Source organism: Nanorana parkeri, unplaced genomic scaffold (assembly GCF_000935625.1).
Source record: "Nanorana parkeri isolate BGI_ZX_2015 unplaced genomic scaffold, ASM93562v1 scaffold661, whole genome shotgun sequence".
NCBI lineage: Eukaryota > Metazoa > Chordata > Amphibia > Anura > Dicroglossidae > Nanorana > Nanorana parkeri.
Genome location: NW_017306929.1, coordinates 351,043 through 376,032, shown reverse-complemented (window position 1 = coordinate 376,032; position 24,990 = coordinate 351,043). Strand labels below are relative to the sequence as shown.

Sequence of the window (24,990 nt, the reverse complement as noted above, 5' to 3'; positions counted from 1 at the left end):
CTGAGAGCTACAGAAATCACTTGTTTGCAGGGATTGGCTCAAAATGTTGTGCAACAAATATGAGGTTAGGGTCCCATCATTGTTTATTCATGCCATTTTCATTATTTAAAATATTCTGTCAAAGTAAAAATCAAAAACAAGGTCTAATTTTATTAAATATGGAATAAATAATGGATGCCAATTACTTTGGTTTAGTTTCAGTTTTTCACAGAAAATGATGGGCTCTTTTACATGGAAGGGTACCAACAAATGTGTCCATTTTTGTAGGTCACTAGATCAAAGAAGGTTGTAAACCTATTTAGTCAAAAAAAACATTTGTATTGGATACACTCCCTCCTTAAATCACACTGCAACTGCCCGGACTAGACCCAGGTAAGATCCTGGTCAATCTACACACAGCAATTCAGGAATAGAGAATTGAACTCCTCTGTAAAATGAGATTTCTCATCTGAAAATTCAACTTTATTTTTTTTTTTTGCATAAAAAAAAAAAAAAAAAGATGTTTCCAGGGAGTTAAAATGCAATGCTAGTATCCACAGAAACAAGTTTAAGAAACTTGTGCCAATATATCTGAATATAAACATTTCAAAAGCATTTCGAAGGCAAAATATTTGAAACATAAAATTTAGCATAATTAACATTCCCCTGAAGAAATAGGTCTGAAAGTCAGCCTTGCCCAATGTTAGTAAAGCTATGCCTTTAATCCACATTTATTCCAATTTCTGGTGTCCTAATTAGGACATCACTTTTCCAAATTCCTCTTACAATATGCTTCCATAGAAGCAGTATTTAAAGACAGGCAGCATCAAGTTCAACATCAGCTTTAATAGTCATCTCCTCTGCTCACAACTTCCTTGCAGGTTGGGCGCAACAGAATGGTATGTTCAAATTGTGCTGTGTAGGAGCCTTTGATGTCACAGAGAGGCGGGTATGGGTCCACGATACCCAAATCACACAGGTTCTTTAGAGCCATTAGGTATTTGCTCTCTCCAAGTCGATCCAGCCACCGACGACAGAAAGCAAGAGTGCCGAAGTTCTCATTGACGACATTTAACAAGTGTTTTGCTCTTGGAAGTCTGAAGGGGAAAAAAAGAAAATGAGTAGGTCAACAAAAAATCTCAACTGAGTTTAACCACTTCAAGACCAGGTGTTTAGATCCCCTACCTGGCCAGGCCATTTTTCAGTATTCAGCGCTGCGGTACTTTGACTGACATTTATTCCGTCATGCAGCGCTGTACTGAAATGAATTTTATACCATTTTTTGGGGACAGATAGAGCTTTCTTTTGGTGGTATTTAATCACCACTGCGGGTTTTATTTTTTACTATATTCAGGAGAAATTACTGCAAATTTTGAGAAAAAAAAGTTTTTTTTTCACATTATGCTATAAAACAACTAATATTACCCACTTTTTTGGTAAAATATAAAAGACGGGGTCAAGTCGGGTAAATAGACACCAAACATGTCAAGCGTAAAAATTGCGCGCACTCGCAAAAAACTAGCATACCCAAAATTGGCCATAGGCGACGCTTTAAAAGCTTTTACCGCTCATCAGTTTAGTGTTATCAGTGATTGATGGCCCTAAATGGGGACCGGAGGGAGCTCGTGTACCGAGCTCCCTCTGATCCCCTGTGACAGAGGCACTTTGCTGGTCCCGGGCTTACACCGGAGCCCGGGACCAGCTTGACAGCGGGAGGGGGGCGCACGTCTCGGGGCCTCATACAAGCGATCCGCCGGCTCTATAGCCGGCGGATCGCTTGTATATTAACGGGCATCGCTGCCTCTTTTCAAATAGCGGGGATTTCCCGCTCGAGCGGGCGGATGTAACAGGACGTGTATACACGCCCAGTTACATCCAAGAAGCTCCCGGCAGGCCGTGTATACACAGCGGCTGGCCGGGAGGTAGTTAAAGTGACCCAAGAAGATATGTTAATTCCCAATGCCAGTTTCCCATAAGAGAAGAAGAAGTATAGCTAGAGAAAGTAAAAGGTGCACCTTTTTCAAATAAAAAAAAAAACAAAAAACGTAATTCCCTACCTTCTCGGTTTCAGTGCAGACTCTGCAAGTCTCTTCGACTTTCTACCTTGTGGGGAGTGTGCGTGCGTGTATGCATACATGTTAGCTTCCATCCTCCGACCGCACGGGACTTAGAGAAGGAAATGACTCTGTGTTAAATGCTGGGGAGATTTGTGAAGGCTGCAATGCAGCAAATAGTGGGTAGGAGATAGGAGCTGCAGGGGACAGCCCTTATACACCTCTCTGTGCAGGCATTAACAGTAGTTGGATGAGTAATAATCAAAAATCACTGCGCTGGGAATGAGTGACTCGAAATCTAAATAACTAAATAGACCAGCAGCAACTTTGTGTATAAGTGAGTCTATTATGTTCTTATCTCTAGAGAGATCAAATTGGTACCAGCTGTTACTGCTTAAGGTAATTGGATTACTTTAAATAAAGCTGGGAGAGAGACGAAGACATGACTCCTTTTGAAAAAGTTAAATCAACGAAACGCGTCAAGGAATATCTGTCTTCGCCGCTTACAGCCGACATCCTTTTAAACGATTTTAAGCTTGATTATATCATTTATCTTGTAAGTGCAATCTACTTATTTTTCAAGAAAAGAAATAAACCTTTTTTAAATTACTACACTTAGAAGGTCCTGCCTTCTTTTTTCGTTTTCCCCTGGGAGCTTTTTTCTACAGGTCTTTGCCGCCAGTCGGGAGGCGAGTCTTTAGGAAACCCGTCATAGGGACCCGTCAACAGATCTGGAGAGAAAAGAGTGTGCCGGATCACTACAACCACAGTCTTGTTCGAGAATCTCTGGACCATTGGGTGGTCTGATATGGATCCCCGTGAATATTCCTGAGGAACCCTCAGTTGAACGAATAAACTTTCCACTCAGACATTACGGAAATAAGGAAAGTAATTACTGTTTTTTGCAAACCGCAATTTCTCTGAAATGACTGTTTAGGATATTTGGATTTGAGCCTATTAACCCTGTAGTTCCCGTTTTGAGAGGAACTAACACGCACTGGGCTGCACTTTATTATTTTTTTATATTTTTATTTATTTTTTATTTTATTTTTTATATTTATATTTATTTTTATTTTATATTTATTTTTTCGTTTTCGTTTTTATTACGTATCACTTGTTGTTTAACTATTTACTGGATTTTATATATAGGTGCTTTTATTCACTGTTTTCTCACATATTATTGCTTTATGATTATGCCTTTACGGATGTTTTCAATATAACTGATTTGTTTAGCCAGTTAAAACCCACGACACACATACAATACACTCGAGTACCACCGGGTTGAGTTCTGCATCTTCAAACATTAGTTCACTATCACTAGTGGAGACATCTACTTTATATTTAAAATTTATTTTGTTATCTGAAGGTGATCTCCCCCTTTGGGTTTTGAGAGAGCACTTTCACATCCATTCACAACTAGACCGAGCGCAACTTATTTGCCACATAATAGTAGTTGGATGAGAGCACTGGAACAGGCCATGGCTCTGAGGAAAACGTCTGAGCCTAAAGGCTGCGAAAAACACTGCGCGCGAATCGGTGGCGCAGTGCCTTTGCGAGCAGTGTGTCATGTCATTTTCTCTCAGGCACGTCAGCTTGCGACAGCTCGCCTAGCTGAGGGTGCCAAGATGAAAAATGTCATCTTCAGCCAATCAGCTTGCGCGTATACACCCGCGTGTTGGGATGCGACGTCTGGCCGGTTGTTACGCACGAGCCGATGGCTGCAGGTGCAGTCAATCATCTGCCTGCACTCAGCTCACACACACACTGCACGCAAAGCTCTGTGCCGGACAGTTTTGCTTCGCTCTGCGCGGCTTTGTGGTCTCGGTAATAGCATGCCTGAGTACCCGAGTATTTGTATTCATTTGTTGTTGTGTGCAAGCACGTTAACCTGCCCTTTTCTCTCTCTACATGAAAGGAAAGATTTGTTCCGATTGTTGTTTGATACTCCACCCTGGTGAGAAAGACCTGGCAGACCGCAATGCTAGTTCTTTCACAGATAGAAATGAAAAGGTAGCCCAAAGATGTAAACAAAGTACACAACCTTATCCATTGCTGTACAGCAGTATTTTCATTTAAATAGATCAGAATTCAGAATATACTCCTACCTAATTGGCACATGCCCAACATCAAAGTTTTTCATGTAGTGAGAGCATTCCATGTCATCATGAACCACTCCTTTCCCAGTGCTACCAAAAGTCTCGATTGCGTACACTTCACCCTCCTGAAAAACAAACAAAAAAATGTATTCTTTTTATTTCAGAACACCAATGTGAAAGCAGATAAAAAGTACTACCATGAACTGTAACTTGTACCTCCATACGTGTCGCTTCACCTCCTTTCACGATGGGCACAGTTTTACCACCATGTATTCTATATGGTCCAATAGAATGACCATTCAGATTCCGAATGGGTTTCACTTCATAAAAGAAATTATTCATAAAAGAAAGGGGAGAAAAAAGTACATTTAGAAATGACTTTCAAGAGACAGAAACATCACAAGCCCCTCCCAACTGTGACAGAAATCTTTGATTTTAGAGAGATCTTGTCAGTTCCAGGGGTTGGTACAACTACAATCAATTCATATTGATTGGCAAATCTACTTTCCTTTAATACTTTTGCTTACACAAGCACAATGTGCCCCCAAGGAGGGGCAGGACAAATATAAATTCCAAATGAAGGCACATACTAAAGCAATCGCTTACAAAAAAGAGAAATTATGCGTACAAAGAAGATACTTTCCAACACTTGAAGTGACACTGAACTCAGGAGTTAAATCTTAAAAATACATTCAAGTATCTTAATCATTAACAAAAGCGTATCTTATTTGTGTGTCACTCAGCTGTAGATCCTCAAATCGTCTCTGAATTGGTACTGACACTGTCCTCCCTTCTGGAGGGTGGCTGCTTTTGTTCCACATGGTCTCTGTATGTGTTGTAAAGTAGTCACCGCTCCAAGCTCACTCCTGTGATGGACTACAATCTCAATAGAAATTCGTAAACTAAATGTTAGATTATAGTCCATCATAGGAGCAAGCTTTATCACCAGTTATGATTATAATGTTTGAGTCCACCATAGGAGCAATGTTTGTACTTTGCGGCCTAAAACTAAAAGCTAACATTTTATTATTTATTTCTCTAAAAACCAATAGTGGTTAGGTGGCCTACAATGTCACTGTCATGTAGTATTGAGGTCTGGCCATTTTTTACCTTAATGCATTAGGCATTAGGGTAAAAACTTCCCAGCACCTTCTTTCTCCCTCAGTCCCCCCGACCGATCCCGAAGCGATCCTCTGTTCCCCTTACTCCCGGGTAGCGGAGCCCGGGATTAGCGGGACAATGGCGGGGACAAACACACACACACACACCGATCGGCACCCCATACACGCGATCCGGTGGATCGCTTGTATGGTAACAGGCATCGCTGCCTGTTTTTAAAAAACGGCAATTTCCCGCGCGTGCCGAGTGTCGGAGCGGACGTTTAAAGACGCCTGCTCAGATCTAGAGAGCTCCAGGCCGGCCGTTTTTCTACTACGGCCGGCCCGGAGGCAGTTAAAGAAAAGCAGCAACAGCCTCCAGCAAAGGAGGGTCCACCTAAAGGGAAAATGTAAAACAAAATTGAGGCTTTAATATCACTTTAAGTGTCATTGTCACTTAGGGACAGCGGCATACTTTGAACACAGTCATGAGGGGGATTTTTTTAAAAATTAACCCCTTAGGGTGAACAAAGGTGCAGATTTTCATTGTAAGGGGTTAATTTATTTTATAATTATAATATTTTTTTTTTTTGCACTTTTACTTTTTTTTTGGTCAATTATATCAAGCAGTCACTATGACTGCTTGATAATTTAGTATTTTTATTTTTGGTTATTAGGCTGCTGCAAACTGAGGAACAGCCAAGAATAACCTTAGTAATACTGACCCTGACAGCATGTCAGGATCAGATCTCACTAAAGGCTTCTGATCATTCTCAGATGATCAGAAGCCTTAAGGGCTTGTTCACACCAAATGCGGACCAGAACTGCATGAGTTTCTGCACATGTTGTGTTGTGCCATGTTTATGATGCGTTCCGGGCCATTTTTGTAATTAAAAAAAGAAAATTCAAGTCTAAAATTGGCTTTTAGTGCATTCCAGGGCATTTGCGTGCGTTTGTGATGCGTTTTGGTGCATTCCAGAGCAGAAAAAATAGGGCATGCTGCAGTTTTTCCACATGCTTTGGAACTGAACGCTCTCGTGTGAATTAGAGCCCAAAATACCATTGGAATAGATTGGACGCAGTTTTGATCCGTTCTGTAACTGCTCTGCTCCGCGCTTAGTGTGAACTAGCCAAAAAACATTGTTTCAGCATAGAAATATTTTGTTACATATTTCTGTGCTGAAGAATGTAACTAACAGCCTTACAGATCGGAAGTCCGATCTCCACAAAGCTGTCAAAAGTGAAATAGGAGAGCATGTGCATACCATTCTATTTCAGCTGTCAAATACCAGATCGCTCATAGCACTCCGGTATTTGTAACCGCTTAATTCCTTCATTAATGGATGCCTTGTGTGAACAAGCCCTCAAACAGAGGTCGCTTGTTGATCAGTATTCTGTTCTAACATCTGCAGCTCTGCTATATTCTAGACCTGTCCATCTCTTCCCTTTACACTGAAGGGCACACAATGGAGCCCAGACCCACCTGCCTTCTATTCCGGGGAGATAGACTAGAGTACTAGCTGGCAGCTTGTGTTATGAATGACAGCACACGTCTACAGCATGTGTCAGCAATCACAACACAAGCCACCAAGTCTCACCTATAGGTGCATGAAAATGAGACCCTTATAAAGTAACTGATTCAGATCTTTATTCTTTATATTAAAAAAGGAGAACTACGAGGTGAATGCTTTTCACTCACCTCATAATTCTAGCCGACCTGTGACAATGAGACTGTCACAGGTCGGCTCAGTAGATCGGGAGGTGAGCGAACACATACCGGCGTTCGCTCACCTCTCGATCCTGTCACGGCTCTCTGCCGTGACAGGGGAGGGGCTGGATTCCCCCCTCCCTGATCCGCCAGCACTGACTGGCGGAACAGACGGGGGAGGGGGCGGGTACAGCTGGCTCTGCCTCTAGATAGGCAGAGCCAGCTGTCAGTCAAGCAGCTGGGCAGATCCCGGCACAATTGTCGGGATCCGCTTCAGCTGCGGCGTCTCGGTATACCGCGATCTACAACTCGCGGCATCTCAGTATACCGCGATCTACAACTCGCGGCATCTCAGTATACCGCGATCTACAACTCGCGGTATACTGAGGTTAGGGTGACGGGAGGACGCTAGTTTGTGTCCTCCTGTTACCCTTAGGAGAACAATGGGGAAAAGCCCTAACCCCATAGTTCTCCTTTAAAAGAGCAAGCTTAAAATTACCATTTTGCAGGTTTTCGCAAACTAGATTTAGGTCACTGCTGAATGCACTGCAATATATGTTTACCTTGATATGTTTTGCCATCAATTTCAACCTCATACGATTCCATAACCTCCTGGATTGCTTCACCAACATCGCAAAGGCGGACATCAACACCAGAGCACTAAAGGAGGCAAAATTAAAAAGAATTAGGAGCCGATTAGATTTCCTTGAGATAAAAATCAAAAGTTCCTTGGAAAAAATACCCGAATTCCAGTGTTTGTTGCATCTTTGACAGCTTCCAGCAACTTGTCATACTTTGGATTGAATGTGACTGTGAAAGCACAGTCAATTATACGACCTGTAATGCCAAGAAACAAAAATAAAATAAAAAATCTTACAATGGGTTTCGTAATGACTGTATTGATGTACAAATACAAATTACAACGCCTTACCATTGATGTGCGTTCCAAAATCAATCTTGCAAACATCATCATACTGTAACACTGTGGGATCTCCAGCATTAGGAGTGTAGTGGGCTGCACAGTTATTTAAGGAACAGCCTGTAGGAAAAGCAAGACCGGCATACAGTCCATTTTCTTTAATAAGCTTGCGAGAGCAGTCCTCAAGTTTTTCACTAAAAGTATGAACAGAAAAAAAAAAGTTAACTTTTCTACTGTATATCATGAAGTTTTTTTAGTTACAGCATTACAATGGGGAAAATCTATTTTTTGCAAGAATAGGCTTAAGCCTGTTGATTACATTTGCTTAGTATGTATACAAGTCCTACAGAGGCAAATGACATAATTATTAAAAGGATTATTTTTCTTATATTCATAGTAAACATGGCGAGAGATCCTTCAACATTTTCAAGGGTTGTTCTTATTGTTGGCGAGCAGATTGTATTGATATGGGTGATTCCTTGAGTTCCATGAAGGAATGTGACCCTATTGCAGTTGGGGTGGGGTCAGATTTGTCGATCAATGCGATGTAGATGGGAGGAATGGGAATGTTTGAACCGGCAGGGCATGCTAGTTGGGGCAGTAAAAAGGCAGAGCTCACAGGTCAGGCTTATGGGGGCAGTAAGGCAGTGGAAGAAGGTTGGCAGACTTGTAGAAGCAGTGACAGCGGCAGAACTAGCTGGCCAAGATGAGCTTTGGGAGCTCTGAGTGAGAGGGGAAAAGCAGCCGTGCGCTGTATGACAGTGCAAGGGCTGCTTTTCCTCTCATCACTTCATGGTACTTCAGGTCACATCCCTTCATGGAACTCAAGGAATCTAGAGCTGCAACAATTATTCGATTAAAATCGACGATGGAAAACGTTGTCAACGTTCTCCATCGTCGGCTAAAATTTAAATTTCCCGCTCACGCCACGCCCGCGTCGTTTAAGCTGCTCGCGCCACGCCTATGCCTGTAAACCCGCTCACGCGACGCCGCTTACACCACGCCCACCGCACACGCTGAGGACATGGTTCTGGCCCTGGTGAGCTTCCCGACTCGCCGCTGCCCACCGTCATTCAAGGTAAGTCGAGATCGGCCGGGAGCTTTTTAATGTTTCCTGTTTTTTTTTTTAAGCGGCAAACTGCAGAACATTAGCAGCTATAGAGGAACACCAAGTCCCAGCAATAATACATTAAACACCGTGCATAATGTATTATTGCTGGGATTTGTTGTTCCTCTATAGCTGCTGGTATTCTCCATTGCGCTGTATAATGTACTATTGCTGGGTTTTGTAGTCCTCTATAGCTGGTGGTATTCTGCATTGCACTGTATAATGTATTATTGATGGGATTTGTTGTTCCTCTATAGCTGGTGGTATTCTGCATTGCACTGTATAATGTACTATTGCTGGGATTTGTTCCTCTATAGCTGGTGGTATTCTGCATTGCACTGTATAATGTACTATTGCTGGGATTTGTAGTTCCTCTATAACTGGTCAGTGGTAATCTGCATTGCGCAGCATAATCATTATACAGCGCAATGCAGAATACCAGCAGCTATAGAAGACTACAAATCCCAGCAATAGTACATTATAGTATAATGTTGTACTATTGCTGCCATTTGTTGTATTCCTATATAGCTGCTGGTATTCTGCATTTCGCCGTATAATCATTATACAGCTCAATGCAGAATAACGCCAGCTACAGAGGACTACAAATCCCAGCAATAGTAAATTATTGTATAATGTACTATTGCTACATTCCTCTATAGCTGGTGGTATTCTGCACTGCGTCGCTGTATAATGTACTATATTGCACACCACACTCTTTTTTTACTTCCACCGCTCCAAGCTTGCTCCCGTGATGGACTACAATCTCAATACAAACTAGTAGTCCATCACTGGAGCCTTTTTTTTAATATCAGATTAATCGAACTTAAGAATCGGCTAACTAATCGATTATGAAAATAATAGTTAGCTGCAGCCCTAAAGGAATCGCCCATATCAATACAATCTGCTCACCATCAATAAGAACAATCCTATCGATAACTACTTTGCACGTCACTGAACTGGATTACCCTCAGTCCTCAGGAGGTTTTGGTCAACAGTTAACTCTACAGGACATCCATCATCTTCATATCAAGTGAGTGCCATTCTTTACATTATTAGACTGTCACAGTAATTTAGAAATGGGTACATAATCATCACATCGTTACATATCACGTCCTAATACCAGCCATTGTGTTAGGTTGAAGCGCTCCTTTTTCTCCCCGTTTCCTTATGGTATAACACAGGCTACCCCTGCCTGTTTCTAGGAGCTCGCACACCCAAACACTGATATCCAAAGTTTCTATCTTTTATCCCACATTGGTAGTGCGCTTGACAAATCTATTTTTGCTATTCAACATTTTCAATCTGCTTATTCTATGTGGATCCAGAGCACACCAAAATAACGACTTACCAGATTTCAATCATGGTCATTCCTGGCTTTAGCCAGCTCGTAACATACTTTCTCACTTGTCTATGAGCTTCAGCAGCTTGTCTAAAATCAAGCCATATTTCCTCACTGGCCTGGTCCAAAGCTTTCTTCTCTTCACTGGTTGTCCTCCAAGCAGCAGAACGCCTGTAACATATGCAAATATATTCACGATGACAAACTTAAACCTAGAAAATTACATGAAATGGTTTTATCTTTATCAGAAACACAAAAGGCAGAATGGTTCGGTGACAGACCACAAACATTTAACCTTTTTGCTGCCACCAACATATCCTGGGTTGGTAGCTAGAACTGGTAGTTTGTTTACATTCCCTCAGCTCACTCTTGTTCTACTGAAGTGATTCAGCTGGTTATAAAGCTGCCTGAACACTTCCATGTGCACCATTCCCTCCCAGTCCCTCCTGGGTGCACAGGATATCCATGATGTCTACCTCGTCAGTGATCTTCCCTGGCTGCTATAAACCCATATATCACTCACTTACAGTTTCAGAGTAATTCCCTGACCTCTGTAGCTGGGGAAGAAGCTAATGGGGCACAATCTGTTTTAATGGAGTACAGAGGTGACGTTAGCAGTCAAATAGACCCCTGATGTCTCCTTAAAAGGGAACCTGTCACCTGCACTTATCAGCCCCCTTGTTACACACAACACAAACATGCATTGTATGCGTTTGCGTACAAAAGCAACAAGTGCGCCACACATTAGCTATTGCAGCGCATTGCTGGAATTAAAGCAATAATGCTTGGGCAATCATTCAAAAGTATTTTAAAAGCCCTTACAGCACATCGAATTTAGAGCGTGGACTATGGATACTTTTAAGTACTGTCGTTTTTGGCGTCACAGGCCCATGCAGTTTTTAGCCTTGACATATTTGGTATCCATTTACTCAATGCAAGATCATATTTTATATTTTACAAAAAGATTGATTATATTGTTTTTATGTGCACTCAAACATTTTTTACTCCAAGTTTTGATTTGATAAACAGGTACACAAACATCATAAGGCATAACAATTGCAACCTCAATTTGATTCTACTGGGTCTCTGCTTTCAAATATATAATGTGGGGGGGGTCTTCGGGGCTAAATTGTGCAAAACATGTAAAAAGGGCTCAGCAATGAAAAGGTTAAAGTCTCACTGCAGCTAAATTTTTTGTTTTGTATAGAATGGGGAAAAGTTACGTCTCAGGTTATCAAAACTGTGCTTATTATTAAAACCAATAGATATTAAATACCATAAAAATACATAAGAGGCAAACATGTGCAAATCAATAGAGATGTGCAAACAAACTTCAATTACTACATTCAAACTACATTGAAAATGCACTGGCTGCACTTCCACTTTAAAAATAAAATGAGATTTTATATCACTTGACAGGTGCATTTTAAGAACCCTAAACTATTGTGTATAAAAGGTCAGATTCTTCCATGCTCTCGTCTACATACCCATCCTGGGATGCTGGATACTCGCACTCCTGTCCTTTTGGGAAAGCTCCACTTGGAAACAGTTCACAAATAGGAACAGAAGGTGGATCTGTTTGAGATTTGGCTGCAAGAAAATCACAAGATATTGAGCACACCTATCAAACCATGTAATTAATCATTTGCGATTTTTTTTAATACCAAAATACGATTCTGCCTACTTATAAAGCTGCTCTAATTCATCCTCTTCTGCCAGGTCAGCAGAGAATTAATAATTCCCGTTTTGTTTCTAAATGTGTGCAAAAATTAAGGCCACACATAAGCTGATAAAATCCATTAGGGCTGCAACAACTAATCAACATAATCGATTATTGAAAACGCTGTCAACTTTTTCAATCATCAATCGGCTTCCGATTGGTTGGCCCTGTTCACGGCTCCACACACACTGCGCGCCGCACCTCCTCCCCACCTCACGCTCGCCGCTGCCAGACCCGCCACCTGCATCCACGCTCCACCTCCTCCCTGCCTCACGCTCACCGCCCGCCCAAATCCACGATCGGCACAGGGACGCGGGGAGAAGAAGTAAGGAGGAGCAGGCGTGGGGGGATGACAGCAGCTTTTAGACAGGCCCTATCTCAGAAGCCTGCACTCCCATTCCTGAGGGTAACGGGAGGACACAAACTAGCGTCCTCACATCACCCTAGGCTCAGTATACCACGAGCTACAGCCGCGGCCGGAACAGATTCCGACAATTCTTTCTGGATCCACCCAGCTGTGTGAGTGACAGCTGGCTCTGCCTACCTAGAGGCAGAGCCAGCTGTAACCGCGCCGTCCGTTCCGCCAGTCAGCACTGGAGGATCGGACGGGGGGGGAATCCCTGCAGGGAGCCGTGAGTGACAGTTTCATTGTCACAGGTCGGCTCAGATTATGAGGCTGAGTGAAAAATCACTCGCCTCATAATTCTCCTTTAGCTATGTTTTTCCATCTCATTTCAACAGCAACCTTTTATGTCAAACCTTTTAGAAACAGTTTTGCTGCTGAACTTTGCGCGGTTTCCTTTCTAGAGTGTTTTTCTAAAACGTATAAAAGTTTATTTGAACTAAAAAGGATTGAAGTCTGAAAAGCAATTTTACAATGCCTATTAAATGCCTTTTGAAGCTGTTTTCTTTTGATGTACATATGATAAAACACATAATAGACCTCAAGATTACACAAAACCCTTGAAATATTATATATTTTGTAAAAGCAGATATGACCATACAGGAATTGCGTTACTGTTCATTGAAATAGATTTTAAGTAAAAAAAATAAAAAATAAAAAAAAAACACACAAGGGCAACAGGTACGCCTGGGACACATGGCAGGTAGGGAAAGGTGGTGGTGGTGTTCAGTAAAGCTAACTGCATAACTTCTACAAGAAAGCTGGCAGTCGGGAGAGAAAATGTAAACCAACTCATGACTGCTGATCTCCTCCAACCTATTTCAACCACTTCCTGTGAACATGCATGCATACCAGCACTGGCTCCACATTAATGGGCACAATGGTTTACCATGCCTGCACAATGTGTGTTGGCACAGCCACCTACAGTCTTTCACCAGGGGTAAAGGTAACATGGTGAAACAATTGGAATACTTTTTTCAACCCATCACAGTGTCTGAATAAGGAACTTTATGGCAGAATAAAAAGTTATTTTAATGAATACTGCAGATTAAAAACGGTGAACACCTTTTAAAGTATTTATGAGATTTTGGTTATTAATTTTAGATTTAAGACAAACTTACCCCCTTTCTTCTTCTTCTTCTTCTTCTTCTTCCCTGCTGCTCCATCACCTTTACCATCACCATCTTAACATAGAAAAAGAATTCGAACATACTTGGATTTAGTATAAAAATTAGGCCTAGCTTATAAACAAACAACATAGCACAAGCTAATGGTTTGACAGGTGTCACTAGAAAGTCCAAGACACTTAAATTCCTGTCTGCATACAATTCCTATTGGTACTGTATAAATGTAGTTAGGTTAAGGGAGTGAGGAATAAAATAAAAGTTCTACTTACTGTAAAATCCATTCTTCAAAAGCTATTTAAATTGCAGCTGTTTCACCATTGGGTTATACTGCCACGTACAAGAGGTTGGGACACGGGCAAACAAAAGAAAGACAGCCATTGTATAACCCCTTCTCTACCCGGCGTGCCTCAGTTTTGTAAACAGTACATTGATCCAGTATTAAAAAAACACCAAGGGGCACAACCTGTTTCGATCAATGGACTTGAAGAAATCTATTTTATGGTATCTTATTTTCTCCACCGTCCACTCCACACAGGAATTCAGAAACAGTTGGGACATCCAAAAGCAGTCCAGCTAAGGGGTGGCAACAGCCACTGAGAGAACAGAGAAGGGACCAGGAACCATCTGCAACCAGGAGCATGTAAAGCCAAATCTGAACCAGATGACTTTCCTTGCAAGGCAGGGGAGTCTGCCAACAAGAATAGAAGGCTGCAGAGTATCAATACCCTAACCCAGGGATGGCGAACCTTTTTGAACCCGAGTGCCCAAACTGCGACGCAAAATCAATTTATTTACCTCAAAGTGCCAGCGCTGAAAATAAGTTTAGTACTGTATTGCAGTTCGGGTTTAAGAAACATTCAACATCACTGCCTCAGGCCCCATTCACACCAAGCGACATACCTTACAAGCGGATTCGCACGGGATAGCGCGACTATTTGGGGGGCGACGTTCCAGCGACGGTCGCGTGACCGTCACCGGCGGGCTGCATTCAAAAATAGAAAAATCGTGCGACACCCGGGTGAAAAAGGGTCCTGCTACCGCGACATGGAGCTGTACATTAGAACAGCTCCATTGAATTAGCCGGCAACTTCTCGCGATATCGCACGGCAAAAATGCACGACATCGCGGCGGAAATCGCGGGATTTTCCGCTCAGTGTGAATGGGGCCTTAGGCAAAATAGGGAAACACGCATAATCAAACATTTATAGAGGCCGCCGCTGCCTGATTGTGACTGGCCTGGATCGCGTACTGAGGCGATCCGGGTCGGTCGGATCTATTTCAATTGGTGGTCCTTGAACCTGGGCTCGCGTGCCAGCAGAGAGGGCCCCGCGTGCCCTCCCTGGCACGCGTGCCATAGGTTCGCCACCGCTGCCCTAACCCATACAAAAGAGACCACCCAATGGTTGAATGGCTCCACCCAAAGGGGCACTGAGCTCACACTAGCAGTCAACAAACGGTCCCCAGACAGAACCATGGACAAGACAGGGCCACAAAAGCAGACCAGCTGTTCTATAAAATGAGACTCAAGCTTTACGATCCCAAACCTTGGAATCATGGAGGGAAGAATATCAGAAAAGAATGAGGATGCATAGCCACACAATACGCGCGCAAGAGATATCCAAAGAAAAGTGAGAAGCCTCACAATGCAAGATTCCAAAAGGATAGCCCAAAAGACCATTGAGACAGGTAATGGGCCCAGGGGTCTCAACCCTGAAGAGGGCTTGGCTAAGGTAAGGTGCACGTGATGTACCCACAAGCCCCCAGTCAACTGCAGAAGACTAGCATAACAAAAAAACAAAAAAAGGACTGCTGGGAATTGGAAACTAATAGTAACACATGCTACAGGATGGGCCTGATTTCAGGCTCAGGAGGGTCAGAGATAGACACTGCTGGAGACAGTGCCAGAGTACACAGAGCCTCTGCAGGCAGAGCGCTCCAGTAACTGAGTACAAAGTCCAGAGCGAAAAACAGAGGTCCTTGTGGAGAAGGCTTCGGCCATGCCTGAAAGAGGAGACTCAAATGATATTAAAACATCGACCCCAGAAGTGTATGGGCTAAGGTCACCGTGGCAGAAGTAATGTCCTGGCAGTTTTTAGGAAGACATGTTGCACCGCGTAGCGGTAGCAACTAGACCCAAAGTAAGGCAAGGCCTCACGTACTTAAGAACCTGGGCACCTGGTGCCGACTAGGGTTTTAGGCAGTTGAAAGTGATCAAATCACTGTATTTGGGAAAGAGCACTGAGTGCACGTAGAACTCCAAACTAGCAGATGAGGTTAGCGATCAATCCTTCAGCTTTAACACTTACCACGGTAAAACCAATGGAGGCAAGAAATTTGAAAAAGGCGCCCAGCAGTGCAAACAGTGAAATAGCTCCCAATGCTTCAGCCTGATCGACCTTACTCACCAAGTGAGTCTTCAGAGACAAGTTCACATTTGTAGCTCTGCCACGGCCTTGCACCAGGAATAGCGCTCTTTAGCTAACAGTGCACAAAGCTCTGGAAAGCGCCACAATGCAGAACCCTGTGCCCAAAGAACACATTCCATGCTAGCCCTGCATGTCTAGTCCAGTGTGGTCTAGGTACAGACTGCAAAGCTAGTGCTAAGGAAATGCTGTTCCAGATAGCCGCTATATCAAGACCAGCTCAGGCAGTGGTGTACAGCTCTTCACTGAATCACCAAGAAAAATGCCACAAAGCAAAGAAGTCGTTGAAAAAAATAGACATTTCTCAGCAGAGCTGAGAAAAAAGGCATGCAACCACCTAAAAACCTAGCAAAACATTGAGACATGCTGGGTAGAGGCGTGGTAAATGAGGGGTGGCTTCCAACTACTCTGTTAGTGTCCCAACCTCTTTTAGGCAGCAGTATAACCCAGCTGTTTCTGAATTCTTGTGTCCTTCGATGAACAATGGAGAAATAGCTGCAATTTAAATAACTTTAACCCCTTTGTGACGGGAGACGTACACTTTACGTCCCGCCACGAAGTGCCCAAATTACTGCTCACGTACACTGAAAGTGACCAGTTATTTGGGGCTCTGTAATGCTGGTAGCTGCTGGGAATCATTAATTAATGAATGCATCAGTATTGAGGCATCCATTAATGAATGAGTTAAGCTTTTTCAGACACTCGATCCCTTTCAGGAACCGGGTGTTTGACAGTGAGAGCAGAGCGGCATTTGCAGCTCTTGCCATCACTCTGACAGCTGGTATAGATCAGGAAATCCCAATGTATACCGGCTTTTTTTCCCTAAACTTTCAGCAATAGAAACATAAGCTACATGTTTCTATTGCTGAAAAAATGTTGCAGGTTTCTGTCATTGTGGGAACGATCGGAAAACCTTTAGTGACATCTGATCCTGAATGGCTGCAGGATCAGTGTCACTAAGGTCATTATTGGCTGTTCTTAAGTTTGAAACAGCCTAATAACCAAAAATGTATTAAATTATCAAGCAGTAATAGTGAAATTAATTCACAATGACTGCTTGATATAATTAAACAAAATAAAAATGTAAAACATTTTTTTTTAAATAGTGAAAAAAGTGTAAAAATTAAATAAAGTGCAAAAAAATAAATGTAACAAATAAAAAATGATGTATTTAAATATATTTTTATACTATCATTAATATAAAAATTAATCCCTTACAATTAAAAATCTGCAGCTGAGCTGCAGATCTGTTTTTCACCCTAAGGGGTTATTTATTTTTAACCCCCTCATGACAGTGATGTTCCAAGTATGTTGCTGTCACTAAGTGTGACACTTAGTGACAGTCTATGCCAGGTGACCACTTTGAGAAAAAAAGATTAAAATGTTAGGTTTTAGTTTTAGGCTGAGAAGTACAGAAACATTTCTAAAATCCTAGGAATGTGAGGCGTTTCCAAATAAAGGACAAAAACAATGAATGTATTTAATTCATTTTTTAGTTGTGCTGTTTTTCTAAAAAATACTGCAAATCAAAACTGGAGGAAAAAAAAAAGTGTTTTCTTTACGTTTTTTCCTCTTTTTTTATATTTTATTTGTTCCACGTGAGGAGTTAGGACTATAAATTTATATCACATGTGTACCTATCTGTCCTCTAAAAAACAATATATAATATGTATGGGTGCCCTTTGTAAGACAGTATATTACTGGCGTGGAAGAATCACACAGCAAAAATTTCAAAAGTGTGTCAGTCATTTACTGAACTAAACAGAAACTAAAAACAAGCTCAGTCATGAAGGGGTTAAAGAACTTTGTTTGCTAAAATGTATTGCTGTAAATGCATTCAAGCTGTGCGGATTGATTTGGTATAAAAGCAGAACCTACTAGGTTGTCCGACTGACATTTTCATCTCCTTAAAATGTAGACCTTCAGATAATACAAGATGCACAAACCTTCTTCCTCATCATCCTTATCTTTGTTTTCAAGTGCTTGTTTCTCTAGTTGTTTTGTCACATCATCTAAAATCTGGGCTGCGGCTTCTCCTCCTTTTTCAGGTTCTTGTCCTAAAATATAAGAACAGAAGTATTAACGGTTATTAAAGTAAACCAGATCTATTCATGGTGTTTAAGTTGGGTAGCTCAGCTGTGTTTAGGACAGGCCAATATTTATGAACAGTATTTATGTCATCTCTGCTTGCAGGCCAAATATAAGCATGGCAGGACTTCAGAGGATTGCCAGTTTAGTGAAGTTGGCTAAACTCAAAATTTTACTCTAAACCAATGCTATCTGTATTGTAAAGGATCAGAGATCAGACTACAATGCAGCCAGTAAATCTGTAAATGTCTTGGGTCGCCAGGCCAAGCGTAGTTTAGAAAGCTTCTATATGAGCAGGATTACTAATGCTGACTGAAATTCACCTCTATTAGGGCCCCTTAGTATATTCATAGGGGACTATTAAAAACATATGCATTAATAATGAAATCACATTTATATTAAAAACACTTGTCACACAGTATATGAAAGGCAATTAAAAAACCCCAAAACCATGGAGACAACATTAGCAATGACTTGACCCGAAAATTAGAGTAGAACTGATCCAACTGTCCTTGTAAAGGTTCAAGTCATAATTTTTATAAATTCCCTATGACAAACAAATGTGCCCCACTTGCCCAGGGGGGATTAATTTGCATCATTACCTAGGTGACACCGATACAATATTAGTACCAGTTATTGTGAAGCATCACATGCAGTTTTTCCTTTACTAATTGTTACCTCTATCTAGAAAATCTTGCTGAGTAATAATTATATTACTGCTGAGTTTACAAGCATTATAGGCATCAAGTCCATAGTATGAAGACAGAACAAACAGATAGGTGGAGACGCTAATTGCACTAAATTGCCTGTTTCCAAGGGACGCTCCTCTAAAAATATGTCACAGTTCCCTGGCCATGACTCAAAGCCAGACCCGAGTTTAGGATAGGGTAAGCAGTCCCTATGAGGTTCACTTGTTCACCACACAAACTGTGAACAGTGTGTGGACTGACTATATGAAGATTATCAGAAAGACTAGATGATGATCATTACATCTAATGGTGGTACAGCAGATACCTCTGGCTGACCGTTCTCATGTGAAGTCAGGGCCATGTCACATTAAATCCCAACTCCAGGCACAAGAAAAAAACAAAAAAACTTTGCAATGAGGCCCCTCCACACTGCAATGGTACTTGTTAAGTCTAAAGCTGATCATACACCTTACAATTATGGCCCCATTCACACTGAGCGATTTATCGGGCGATTTCTGCAGCGATATCGCTCATATTTCCACGCGATATCGCTCTATGTAGCTCCTCCAATCCATTTCAATGGAGCTGTTCACATCTCGTCGCTCAATATCGCTTGTAGCTCGTCGCTGGTAGCTTGTCGCTCCTACAGGACCCTTTTTTCGAGCGATTTTGCTCCTGATTGCATACAGCCCAATAGGAAAAAGTCACGCGATACGTCGCTCAATAACGCTCGTCGCGCAATATCGCTCAAAATCGCGTGATTTTCATGACGCTAAGTGTGAATGGGGCCTAACTGCAGATTTTCTATGGTCAGATGGAAAAAGTGCAACAGATTCCTCCATCTACGCTAAACTATGTGGATGGAGGAATCTCACTGGGCCAAGCTTCAGTATCTTGCTAGTCGGCCCCGCTGGCTGTCAAAATACCTGAACAATCCGATTGGATGCAGCCATTGCTCAGGTATTTTGAGAGCCAGCGGGGCCGACTAGCAAGATACTGAAGCTTGGCCCAGTGGGAGATTCCTCCATCCACACAGTTTAGCGTAGATGAGGAATCTGTTGCACTCACACAGTATGTGATGACATCAAGAGACAGCCAACAGCTTGTGCCAGGAAAATGGTAAGTAATATAGCCTCTTCTTCTCCCACCCTGGAGTTAATGAACATTTAACCTTTGCAGATTAAAACCCCTCCCTTATCCAAAATACAAAACAAAATTGGCTTCAGTTTTACTTTGTCAGCTTGCACATCCAAGCACCACACATCTATGCTCTGCTTTAGGGCCCATTCACACCACATCCAGATCTCCAGACCAGATTGTTTCCGGAGCCAAAATGCATCCCTATGCTATTTCTGGCCTCTGTTCACACCAGCGCAGTGCGTTCCAGACCAGAAAAATACTGCTTGTCCTATTTTGTCTGGTCTGGAATGCACTGGAACTGCTGGCAGGTTCACACCATTTTCCACACCCAGATCTGGTCCGGAAAATGGTGTGAACCTGCCCTTATGCCAGACAAGTGAAAACAACTGGAGCTTGCAAGTTAGTTTCAGCTTCAGGAATGCCATCTTCACTGTACTGTTATCTGGGGAAACATGCATGCGCTGACTTTTCAGATCTCAATGGCTGTCTGCTTACTCCAGATCAGGGGCCCACTAGAGTAAAACAATACAAACAGAAAGGGCCGGCACCTTGAATGACATATTAGCAATGGCTAACGGTTTCATAATTCAATTCTCATGATAAACTAAAAATTACAGTAAAAACTTTTTCGTTTTGGACTGGGAAGGGTTAAAACCTGCTGGGCAGCAGAGTGGAAGGCAAAAACCCCAATCAGCTTTTGAACTAAACTAATGGCAAGCTTTGCATGATCTACAATGACACTTTTCAGACTGTGCAAGGCTTCCCCGGAACTTTGTTGTTCTCAGGTTGGGAAGGTGGAGCAGCTGTGGTGCACAAGCACAGCCTCCGACAACCCCCCGGGGTGTCAGATGTGGTAAGGGCTTCATGCACATGGGCGCCTAGGGCCATATCATGAAAAATTGGTCATATGTCCCCCACCTTGTTGAAACAGCTACTGCGTACAGCCACCCGTAGCAATCAATTAGAAGCTGAAACTGTATGCCTGTATGGTACTCACACTGTATGCCTGTATGGCACACACACACATTCAACCCCAAATGTCTGTGGTTAGGACTGTACATGGATGTAGGGCTGCAACAACTAACCGATTATGAGAATAGATTGCAACTATTCCATTATCGATTAGTTGGTGAAAGATTTTTTTTAATGCAACCAGTTGATGAATTGACAAAATAATCGGGCAACTAATCGTTTATAAAAATAATCATTACCTGCAGCCCTACATGGATGCACATGCTTACACATACCAGCGCGTTTCCATGGGCGGCTGTGGCACCCAGGCAGGGTAATATGTATTAGTTTTAAATCTGCGCTCAATGGGTGTTCAAAATGTATTTAAATTGGAAACTGCTGCACTATAGACAACGAGGTCCAGTTAAATAATAGGCAGGGTAGTATGCCTGATTTTTTTTATGTCATACGCCACCAAGTGTCAGCATACATAACACCTACATACACAGGTATAAACGGTTAGAATGTCAAACAACGAAATCTATTTTGGAACGCTCTTTCTAATCGTTGATGCGGTTAGATGATCGATTTTGTCCCGCAGTGACAAAAAACTTTGAAGGAGCATGTTGGAACATTTTTCGCAATCAAACGAAATTCTATTTCCATTTTTCCCAAAAATCGAATGTTAAATAAAAACGAAAAACAAAACAATTTTGAAAGCCAAATCGCTAAGACGTTACGATGAGATTTTTCATACAAGCGTACGCATGAAAATGTACCCATGTATACTATACTTTAAGGTCAGGTTTTAGCACCATGCATGAGAAGATTGAATGCACAGTGACTTATGAGAGTACATGGACCTATATTGACATGCATGGGGTGATGACAGGAGTCACTGAGTAAATTAAATAGTCATTTAATATCTGGAGAAGGCTGCCAGGTCCATGACCCTCTTCATACAGCTGTGTACACACGTCTGGAGCTGTACATGACCCATTAAGACAGTAGGCCGAGGACGTCCTACACAGGGGCACACGGCTCCCACCCCGAGCACCTTTCCATGTGTACACCCGGGGCCTCCCCTCCTCCTCTCACCCGCTTTGGTCTTCTTCTTTTTCTTCCTCTTCTTCTTCCCCGCCGCACTGTCCCCTACAGCCGTCAGCTCGTCCTCCTCCAGCTCCCCGTTCACATGGCGCTCACCGTCTTCCTCTTCCACCCTGGGGCTCTCTCGTTGCACCTCAACGCCCGCCATCTTACCAGAGAGAGGGGAAGGCAGCGAGCCACCAAACTGTAAGACTTGTGAGAGTGGTGGGAGGAGCGCACAGGTGCATGCTGGGATGGTGGAGGACTGAGCTGTCGGCCCTGACCAGCATGTTGTGGACGCATGCGTGTTGCAGCTCTCATGCAGCGAGGTAGACATGGAGCTGTTTACACCTTGATTGTAGTGAAAGACATATGAACCCTTCCTGTGTACACAGACTGTACCATATACTATTTATATGAAGAATACTTCCTATTTCCTTCTAAAATGGGACAGAGGGACATCTTTTAATACACAATATTTAGGCAATGGACACATCACTGAGGAAATAAAGCACAGGGATGAGCACATAAAGTATATCTAAAGCCAAATCTTTTTTTTTAAACTTACCTCAGAGACAAGCAAATATTGTCTAAATACAAGAGATCTGGGTATTTTTACTTGGTGTGATTTGTGTATTTCTTCCAGGTCTGTACATAAATCCAATGTGAAACTGCACGGCATGCACTATTTATTCCAATTGGACTGCACCAGAACGCAGAGCATTCCATTACCACGCGTTTCGGTGCAGGTGATCGCACTGCAGGTGGGGGGGGGGGGGGTGGGGGGGTGTCTGTGGTGCAATTGACATGAATGGCACCACTACACCCCCTCCCACCACAGAATGCGGCACGGCTTGATCTATGCAGTCCGGGCTGAAACCGCGCTGCGCCGGAACGCACTGGATATGGTGTGACTGGGTTTTTCGTTTTGAATTTATTAGGGGAGCCTTTCTCAACCAGGGTTCCTCCTGAGGTTGTTAGGGGTTCATTGGGCAGTGAACAATGGTAGATTGACCTTCCACTTACTCTGACCACCAATGCAAGGGGGTCATTTTCAATTGACCACCAGTGTAGCGACTTACATCTACAATAACAACTGATGATAGCGGACACCAATATTTTCACCCTCTGTGATTCTTTTATTAATATTATTACATTTTAACATTATTACTGCAATAAATAATGCCATATACAGCAGGTGGGTGGAAACAATGGTCTGGCCTGGGTGTTAAATACGTTAGTGATGCCGCATACTCTTTAACCACTTGCTGACCGGGGCTGTTTATACCCCCTTCCTGTCCAGGCCATTTTTCAGTATTCAGCGTTGCGGTACTTTGACTGACATTTATTGCGTCATGCAACGCTGTACTGAAATTAATTTTATACAATTTTTTTGGGGACACATAAAGCTTTCTTTTGGTGGTATTTAATCACCACTACGGATTTTTTTTTTTTTACTATATAATGAAAAAAGTACCGAAAATTTTGAAAAAAAACCTGTTCTCCCTACGTTATGTTATAAAACAAATTTTTTGGTAAAATATAAAAGATGGGGTCACGTCGGGTAAATAGACACCAAACATGTCAAGCTTTAAAATTGCGCGCATCCGTTCAATCGCAAAAAAACTACCATACTCAAAATTGACCATAGCTGATGCTTTAAAAGCTTTTACCGCTCATTAGTTTAGTGTTATCAGTGATTGATGACCCTAGAATTATTGCTCTCATTCCGACGTTCGCGGCGATATGTAACATGTGCGGCGCAATGGATGTAATCGTTGTTTTCGCGGGTAGGCGGGCTTGACGCATGTTTGCATGTGCATGTGGGGGTGGGGGACTTTCATTTTTTTTATTATTGCTTTGATATGTCATTTTTATTTTTTTTTATTTTTTTTTGTAACTTACATTTTTTTAAACCTTTTTTTTTTCCACTCAACTTTATTGCTATTACATAGAAAACAAGCTCCCTATGTGATAGCCAATTTGCAGTGACAGGTCCTCTTTATGGAGACATCAGGGGTCTTTAAGACCCCTAATATCACCTAGGGACCCCCAGAGAAACTGATAAAGCAGGGACATGCTTCACCAGGTTCTCTCCGGTTTCTGTATTGAAGAGTGACACTGAATGCAGGCAGTGATGTAATACACATCACTGCCTGCATTCAGAAGAGGAGAGGAGATCAAACGGAGCTCGTGTACTGAGCTCCGTTTGATCTCCGGCCGCAGAGCTGCTGTGCTGGTCCCGGGCTCACACCGGGAACAGCGGAGCCCGGGATCGCCGGTGGCGACAGCGACGGAGGGGACGCACACCAGACCGCATATTGCAAGCGATTGGGCATCTCTACAGACGCCTGAACGCTTGTATGTAAACAGCCAACGCTGGCTGTTTACATTCAAAGCCGGTTTCCCGCTCGAGCCCGCCGCCTAGTGGCAAACACGAGCGAGACGGGATGGGACGTCTAAAGACGCCCACCCGCTCTCAAGAAGCCGATGTACGGCCGTTTAATTACAACAACCGGACAGCAGGTGGTTAAAGGTGCCCATACACCTTGTGATTATCGTGCCATAATTGGCCAGTTGATGGGAAGTGCGCGATCGCAATTACTGTACAACTGGCCACATTTGGTTGAACGGGCAGACTAGAAAACTCATCGAAACTGACGGAAGTCGATGGATTAATGTCGCTTTTGTACAACAAAAATCGCAACAGCACTGCACATGTGCAAATGAAAATCCGATCGGTCGCTTGACAACATTCGGCCAGCTAGTATAGCTAACAAACGATATGCGAAAATTACATTGATCTGTGCATGATGGAGTCGTCGAGCAGAAATAGAACAGGGGTTCGATGACAGGACAAAAAAAGTTGAATAAAAATATTAATGGTGTCCATACACTGGCTGAATTTTGGCGGTTTTTAATGTACCGGACGAAATTCGGCCAGTGTACGGGGCTGTCGGCTCCCTTCCAGCTGGCATTCCTCGATCAGCTGATGGAAGGAGCCAGCTGGAAAATCTTCGTACGAACAGAGCCGGCAGCCAATGAGCTGCCCGCTCTGATCGG

General features: G+C 42.7%; 2 protein-coding genes across 2 annotated transcripts in view; one reads left to right on the top strand and one right to left on the bottom strand.

The window, feature by feature from the left end:
* Positions 1–8,357, top strand: part of USP44 (ubiquitin specific peptidase 44) — a 49,285-nt gene extending 40,928 nt beyond the window's left edge. The window contains exon 7 of the mRNA XM_018563397.1: positions 8,348–8,357. The gene's annotated coding sequence lies outside the window, so the exon portion shown is untranslated. The remainder of the gene's footprint in view (positions 1–8,347) is intronic.
* Positions 488–22,130, bottom strand: METAP2 (methionyl aminopeptidase 2). Its single transcript, XM_018563398.1, has 11 exons — positions 21,940–22,130; positions 17,920–18,030; positions 13,545–13,607; positions 11,788–11,890; positions 10,310–10,471; positions 7,866–8,047; positions 7,677–7,771; positions 7,498–7,594; positions 4,346–4,449; positions 4,139–4,254; positions 488–1,076 (listed from the first exon to the last, which is right to left on the bottom strand). Exons 1-11 carry the CDS (start codon positions 22,094–22,096, stop codon positions 824–826), a joined length of 1,443 nt encoding a protein of 480 aa, XP_018418900.1. The 5' UTR covers positions 22,097–22,130; the 3' UTR covers positions 488–823.
* Between the last annotated feature and the right edge of the window lie 2,860 nt (positions 22,131–24,990).

Excerpts from the sequence above, each read along its gene's own strand:
- METAP2 (XM_018563398.1), bottom strand. The coding sequence starts at position 22,096 with ATGGCGGGCGTTGAGGTGCAACGAGAGAGCCCCAGGGTGGAAGAGGAA. Across the intron at positions 7,772-7,865 it reads TTTTGGAACGCACATCAATG|GTCGTATAATTGACTGTGCT; the intron begins GTAAGGCGTTGT and ends TTGGCATTACAG. Across the intron at positions 4,450-7,497 it reads TGATGGCAAAACATATCAAG|TGAAACCCATTCGGAATCTG; the intron begins GTAAACATATAT and ends TCTTTTATGAAG.